We start from the raw sequence: 8,125 nt of genomic DNA on the forward strand, positions 1-8,125 counted from the left end.
TTCACTTTAATTCACAACAACTACCTTTTCTTTCTTTCAGCTTGAGATCAAAGTGTGTATCTGTCTACTTTGATCCAAAAATGGCTTCCAAGTCAGTAGCAAGCATTGCCCTTCTCCTTACCATTAACCTTTTCTTCTTAACTTTGGTTAGCTCAACCCATCATAAGACTCCACCTTGCCCACCACCACCACCAAAAGCACCAGCAAAAGCACCACCACCACCACCAAAAGCACCAGCAAAAGCACCACCACCACCACCATCAAAAGCATCGACACCTTGCCCACCACCACCACCAAAAGCATCGACACCTTGCCCACCACCACCACCAAAAGCACCGTCACCACCGGCAAAGGAAACTTGCCCTATTGACACTCTAAAGCTAGGTGTATGTGCTAACGTATTAAACGGTTTACTTGGCCTTGTGATTGGCACACCATCAAAGACACAATGCTGCCCTCTTCTTGATGGTCTTGTTGATCTTGAAGCTCCCATTTGCCTTTGCACTGCCCTTAAGGCTAATGTTTTAGGCATCAACCTTAATGTTCCTATCTCCTTGAGCTTGCTCTTGAATTTCTGTGGAAAGGATGTTCCTGCTGGATTTCAGTGTCCTTAATCTTTCAAATACTTCTTCTTCTCCCTTCCAATTTCAATCCCTGATTGAGTTTTAGTTTGGTTTGTTATATCATTTCCTTGTTTTATAATTGTAATTGCTCTTTTTACTTCGATTTATATGGCATTTCATTAGCCAGGATACTAGAAATTCTGTAGTTTTGACATTCAAAATAATGTCTACTCTTGTTGAATAATACTTAAGCTGTCTCATGAAGGATCCTTTTCTCATTATATCATTGTTATTTATGTTTTCTGTAGTTTAATTTTCTGGGTTGGATTTCATTATCATACATGGATGATTCTCTGTGTTCTTACCAAATAGTTAAATTAAATGCGAGGGACTGGTGTTAAAAGTTAAATATGAATCATCCTTGTTTTTCCCCCTTTCTTTTCTTCCTTTGTTATCCTCGTTTTTTTTTTCTCTGCTTTCGTGTGTGTAATTTAGTTCGTATGCTCAAGTCTGGTGGTAAAAGTTATACATACGAGAAGCAAAACTGGGAATATTTATCATGGGGTAAATTACACCCATGGCTACTGAACTTTATACATTTTAACATTGTGGCCACTAAATTTCAATTTTTAACGGTATGACCACTGAACTTTACATTTTTTAACACAGGTGGCGTCTCAACTTTAACTAAATCCTTAAAATGTCCGTTAACGACATCAAAATAAAAATATTTAAGAATTAAAGTTGTTCAGAATGTCATTTACCATGAAACCATATTTTTTTTGAAATTTCTCTCTTTAAAAATTCATTCTCTCCTAACCAAATAACACCTAAATGACCTCAAAACGAAAATTTTCAAGAATTAAAGTTTCTTAGAATGTCATTAACTCTTTGAATTTTTTATTTTGAGACCGTCAACGGTTGTTTTGAGACGTTGACCCTCTAATACGTTACCCACAGGCTATAGTTTGAAGTTAGCCTTCAAAATGAAGGCCGTTTGGACCACCTAAGCGTTTGAAATTGAGAATCCACCCTGATGGGTTAGTCTTTTTAGACGTTTTTTTATGGGAGAATTACTAAACTATCCCCTTTTAAGGGGTTAGTTTACATTTCTAGTCTCTTTCCAAAAAATTTACAAAACTAACATATTTCAACAGACAACTTCCATCTTTGCCCTCATCTTCTTCCTAAACAGAACTTCATCTCTCTAACGTATCAAACGTTGCGATAGGAAGAGGAGGAAGAACGAGAAGCGATGGCGGCACACTCAAAGAGGTGGAGAAGAGAAAGGCGGGGATAGGAAGAGGAGGAGAAGCGAACGACGAGGAGAAAGAAGGAGAAGCGAATGACGGCGATAGGAAGAGGAGGAGAAGAAGGCGAACGGCGAACGGAAGAGGAGGAAGAAAGCGACCATTTTTCCGGCAATCTTGTCCCAATATATATTGTTTCTCTTCCTTTTTCATGTTTTTCCTGGTAGTGCGAACCCAAAAAACAGTGGCATTGTTATCTGAAAATGCATTTTGGTTGGAATATCAGTTTCAGATTTTTCCCCGACAAATATCTACAGATATCGACAATACATATCTACAGATATCTACAGATATCTGCAAATATCTACAGATATCGACACTGTCGGGGAAAAATCTGAAACTGATATTCCAACCAAAATGCATTTTCAGATAACAATGCCACTGTTTTTTGGTTTCGCACGACCAGGAAAAACATGAAAAAGGAAAAGAAACAATATATATTGGGACGAGATTGCCGGAAAAAGGGTCGCCTTCTTCCTCCTCTCCCGTTCGTCGTTCGCCTTCTTCTCCTCCTCTTCCTATCCCGCCATTCGCTTTACCTTCTTTCTCATCGCCGTTCGCTTCTCCTCCTCTTCCTATCGCCGCCTTTCGCTTCTCCGCCTCTTTGAGTGTGCCGCCGTTGCTTCTCGTTCTTCCTCCTCTTCCTATCGCAGCGTTTGATACGTTAGAGAGATGAAATTCTGTTTAGGAATAATGAGGGCAAAGATGGAAGAATTTGTTGAAATATGTTAGTTTTGGATTTTTTTTGAAATGAGCTAGAAATGTAAACTAACCCTTTAAAAGGGGCTAGTTTAGTAATTCTCCCTTTTTTATCCATACGCTATTTTTAGCCGTCTGGACTCTGTCCTGACCGCTGAAGTACCATCTAAGCAACGACGAACAAAAACATTTTTTATTGTGAATTTATTTTTTGTTATTACTATAATTCACTTTTGAGTTATTTCAATGATATTGTTGTTGAAATGTTAACGCTTGTACATTTTCAAAGATATATGTTACAAATATATGTGTTTTTCTATATTAAGTAATTTTATATTATTATTTTGAATAGTATAATATATATTTTAATTAAATTTATATAACAATCTGTTGATTAAAAAATACAAAATTACAAATTCGACTAATCCTCAATTAATTCTCGAGAGCTCTGTCTGCTCGAAATTGTGGGTAAATTTCATCAATGGTCATTAAAGTTTGGGATCAGTTTCAAAAGTTACCGAATTTCATTTTGTTTCAATAAAGTCATTGAAGGTTCCTTTTTATTTCAATAAAGCCATTCTAACCAATCTAAACAACCAAAAAAGTGACAACCATGTTGAATTTTTTTTACTTTTACCTATAAAATGACAGTCATGTGGCAAACACATGTATGTCAGCCACATGACAACAAAGGTTTAATACATAGCTTCAAATTAAGCTAAAAGAAAAACATTTTTGGCTATTATGTGATAAGTTCAAATACTTGAATTAAGTAAATAAAAAATGTGATTTTTTAAATCATGAGGCTGCTATGTCATATGTAAGGAGCATTCATTATTAACGTGACCGTTATACCACTGTTCCATTAGTTTTTTTTCTGTTTGAAATAACCAAAAATTTTATTGCAATAAACTTAAAGTTCAGTAACTTTATTGAAACAAAATAAAATTTAATGAATTTTTTGAATTCGATAGTAAACTCCGGTGACCATCGTACAATTTACCCTTGAAGTCGGTGACCATCATACAATTTACCCTTGAAATCGTTGACCCAATGATTGACTTCCCATTACTAGACTTGGGTTGGTGTACAAAATGGTACATCAAATTGAAAGTTCTCTCTTTTTTTGACAATAAATTGAAAGTTCTCTAATGGATTGAAATGGAATTTCGAATTAATTGTCACATTTTCCTTATATCTTTGCATCTCCAATCTTATCACATATCCATCAATACTTGGATAAAGATATAAAAATACCTCAATCGTTGTCAATTAAAAATAATTTTATTTTTAACATTATAAATTTTATAATTGTTTCATAATTGAGGGTTTAATATTATCCTACAATTAAGTATTTAACGGATTTAACGATCTAATATTAATAAGTTGAATCAATTTCAAACATCATTAAAAGATTTAAACATTTTATTCATATGTTCTACACAAATTACATATTTGCTAGTTCAGAAAATAAGTTTCACATTTTTAGGATTTTAATTTATGTTTATAAGTTTGGAATATCATTAACTTAATAGAATATTTGGATTTATTTATTATTTATATATTTTTGTTTTACACGTGATTAGAATCTGGACAAGACGAGTTTCATATGTGTTTTATTATCGATGAGTGATAATATAAGTGAAGTGAAGTAAAAAAGGAGAAGATCCTAGTATTGATATTTGAAATTAACTCAACTTGTCATGTTAGACCGTTAATTTGTGTTAAAGGTAAAATTGTAAATAGCTGGTATATATATTTATAATCTTATCCCATATTTATTGAAGCCATTTGTGATGTTGAAGTTAAATATGACAGGACCAAAGAGAGGTTATGCTCGAAACTTTCAACAACAGATGACACATGAATATAGGATTGAGAATGTGTCTGCTTGTTTAACTCGGTGAATGAATCCTGACACAAACACACAAAACTCCAAAGGAGATGAAATGGGATTGTTACCCAAGTTGCATTTTGCCAGCTGTATGTTTCTTATACGATTCAGATCCTGTGTGCTCACATGGTTCTTTCATGAAAAACCTTCCCACCAAAAAACCAGCCAATCCATATTCTCCATCTATATAAACCCTTAGCCTCCTTCACCTCAATTCACAACTCCCCTTTCTTTCCAAATCAGAGTGTCTCAATGGCTTCCAAATCAGTAGCAAGCATTGCCCTTCTCCTTACAGTTAACCTTCTCTTCTTCACTTTGGTTGCCTCAAAGCATCACCACACTACCCCTTGTCCACCACCACCACCAAAATCACCCAAACCACCAAAACCACCGGCACCGGCGAAGGGAACATGCCCTATTGACACACTAAAGCTAGGTGTATGTGCTAACTTATTGGGGGATTTACTTCACCTTGTGATTGGTACACCACCAAAGAAACCATGTTGCCCTCTTCTTGAAGGTCTTGCTGATCTTGAAGCTGCTGTTTGCCTTTGCACTGCTCTTAAGGCTAATGTTTTAGGTCTTAATCTTAATGTTCCTATCTCCTTGAGCTTGCTCTTGAATTACTGTGGAAAGGGTGTTCCTGCTGGATTTCAGTGCCCTTGATGATCTTTGAGAAGTAGTTCTCTTTTTTACAATTTCAATCTCTGGTTGAGTTTTGGTTTGGTTTGTTATATTATATTATATCATTTGTTTGTTTCTATTATGGCTTGATTGTTGTAATTGTTCTTTTTTTACTTCGATTTATATGGCATTTGATTGGCGAGGAACTAAGTTGTGTACTTTTACATGTAAAATGGTTAAGTTTACAAGTTATGAATCTCGTTATTCTATTTCATTTGTGCGTCATATTATCGTTTTTATTAGTAACTGATCAAATGCATATTTACATAAGCCATCGTGTGAATCTCATCATCTTGTCTAGATTTTATAATGTTTTGAATTCTAATGTTAGATAGAGTTTTTAACTTTTTAATCCCAAATCTATTTTGAAATTATAAAAATTACAAATTTAATAATGTTAAACTTACAAAAGCTAGCACCTCAATTGTCCTGTATGCTATTAGAAGTTGGCAATCATGGATGTATTTCTAAAAATAAATAATATTTCAAATTTAGTTCATTTCAATTGAAGAGATTATCACCTTTTGGGTTGTCTAAACTTCAAGTTCAGGTTTTCTTTTTATGCAAAATGAAGTATTCATATTATTGAAACCTTATTCTAAACGATGATAGAAATAGATCATATTGCAGGGATGAATTCAGATAGAGGTTTGAGTATCCATTAGAAAATGCTAAAAAATTTATATAAATTGTGTGTGAGCTATTAATTTTTTATGTAAAAAAATAAAAAATATCAATTTAGCATCCATAAATCACAAAGAAGGATTCCTCACTGATCTCCTGTAGTTCATATGTTTACAAACTAGAAAAATTTGTGAAGGATTCGTTACTGATTTATTAATTCATGTTTTTTTTTTTTGTATAGGATTTTATTAATTCATGTTGAAAAGACAAATTAGCCAACTATATTTTCTTATTAATACTCAAAATTACAGCATGTATTTATTCTGTCTTGAACTTTCAATCTAAAATTTGTGAAATCACAATATTTTTAAACGGTTTTTCATTATTTGTTTTCTGAAAGAAAATTAAATGTTTACCCTTATTTGGTTTTGGCATAAAGGCTTGTTTATCTAGGGTGGTATTTGAAATTCCCTCAACGTGTCATCATTTGGTAATATTTGTACCTTAATCTATTTTTATATTTAATATTTAACTCATTTTGGATCAAAAGTTATCTGATTTGTTTATTCTTGTCACATGACATAATTTTTGACACATGATTTGTACACATATTTATTATTTTAATTATTTTTTCATATAGACTTAATATGTGGATGAATAAGAAATAATTCTTTAATTATAATTACGAAGTCTATATGATTTTTTTAAAACAATTATCTCGTGTTATCGTTACGTATTAAAAATTAACCCATGTGAATATTAACAAATTAAATAATTTGTCATTCATAACGAGTTAAATGTCACCTATCACCTCATGGGAAAAATGTTATTACATGACAAATATTTTGACACTACAAAAGGCCAAATAAAAACTTTAATCCTTTGGGTTTTGGATTAATAAGATAAAGTTAGAGCATGAAAATATATGTATCTTTTGAGGTGTAAATGGTAGGTCTGGTCTTTCAAGAAAAAGTGTAGGTTTGGTTTTTTTTATGGCAAATTGATAAGGTATTAATTTGAATGAGGTAAAAGCAAAGCTTTTGGAATTAACATTCTCATTGAAAAATAAATAAAGGATATTTACATACTTATAATGTTTGTAGGTATACTCAACAAGAAAAGCAATTAAAGGATAAGAGCCAAGTGGCACAAAGAGAACCATTGATCAAGTAGTACTATGATCAATGGTTGTGATGAAAAAGGGCTTTGATCCCCTAAGGTGTGGTGTAGCTAATGGATGTGGGCTTCTTCTAGAATCTTCTATTGCTGGAAATGACGGAAATACCCCTAGGGTATTTAATGGACTTAACCGTGTGATTGAAGGGAGACTTAAAGTCTCTTGTACTTGATTATTATCGAAAATAGAAAGGTTCAGTTGAACAAAAAATGCTTCCAAAGCTTCTTGACTCTTCGATTTCCTTCTCCTCTTCCTGTATTTGTGCTCTTAAGAATTAGGAGCTCATTTTGCTCTGTATTAGCCTCCCTCAAACTGGATTTGCATAAGGATTATGCAAACCGAGTTTGCGAAGAAGAAAGCGGAGATGAGGAGCATGCTGGGGTTTTGTAAAGAGGTCGGCGAGCTGTAGAGCGGAGGAGATAGGCATGAGGCGGATGAAGCCAGAATGAACCTGTTCGCGGATCACATGACAATCAATGTCGATGTGCTTCGTCCGTTCGTGAAAGACGGGGTTCTGTGCGATGTGTAAAGCAGATGTGTTATCGCAAAAGAGGAGAGACGAGGTGACAGAAGGAAAACAAAGATCTCGAAGGAGGTTGGAAATCCAGTGAAGTTCACACGAGGTAGAAGCCATGGCGCGGTACTCGGCCTCAAAAGATGAACGAGAGACGGTGCTCTAATTTTTGGAACGCCAGGATACAACGGCGGAGCCAATGAAAACGACATAGCCGGTGACGGACTTGCGGGTGGTGGGGCAGGTAGCCCAATCAGAGTCCGAAAAAGCCTGGACGGTGAGGTTGTTGCATGCAGGGAAAAGGAGACCTAGCCCGATCGTCCCTTTGAGGTAACGTAGAATTTTGTAAGCTTTTTGCATGTCTTCAAGGGTGGGTTGAGTGAGGGATTGAGATAAATGATTAACAATGTAAGATAGATCAGGGCGAGTGTGAGTGAGGTATAATAATTTACCAATGAGTTGTCGGTATGGGGTTATATCTAGGAGTTATGGTGAGTGAGGGTTGGGTTTTTTATTTGGTAAGGCTGGGGAGGAGGCTGGCTTACAGTCCAGAAAATGCATATCGTGTAAAAGTTCTAAGACATATTTCCGTTGTGACATATGCAGGCCCTGTGAGTCACGGAAGAATTCAAAACCCAGAAAGTAATTGAGGTCGCCGAG

The 8,125-nt window shown here is 34.7% G+C and overlaps 1 protein-coding gene across 1 annotated transcript; it reads left to right on the forward strand.

Moving 5' to 3' along the window:
* LOC136216673 (pEARLI1-like lipid transfer protein 2) lies at nucleotides 1-5,364 on the forward strand. Its single transcript, XM_066003218.1, has 2 exons — nucleotides 1-611; nucleotides 4,611-5,364. The coding sequence occupies exons 1-2, from the start codon at nucleotides 81-83 to the stop codon at nucleotides 5,130-5,132; spliced, it is 1,053 nt and encodes a 350-aa protein (XP_065859290.1). The 5' UTR covers nucleotides 1-80; the 3' UTR covers nucleotides 5,133-5,364.
* The last annotated feature ends 2,761 nt before the right edge of the window (nucleotides 5,365-8,125 follow it).

Source organism: Euphorbia lathyris, chromosome 2, assembly GCF_963576675.1.
Source record: "Euphorbia lathyris chromosome 2, ddEupLath1.1, whole genome shotgun sequence".
Classification (NCBI taxonomy): Eukaryota; Viridiplantae; Streptophyta; class Magnoliopsida; order Malpighiales; family Euphorbiaceae; genus Euphorbia; species Euphorbia lathyris.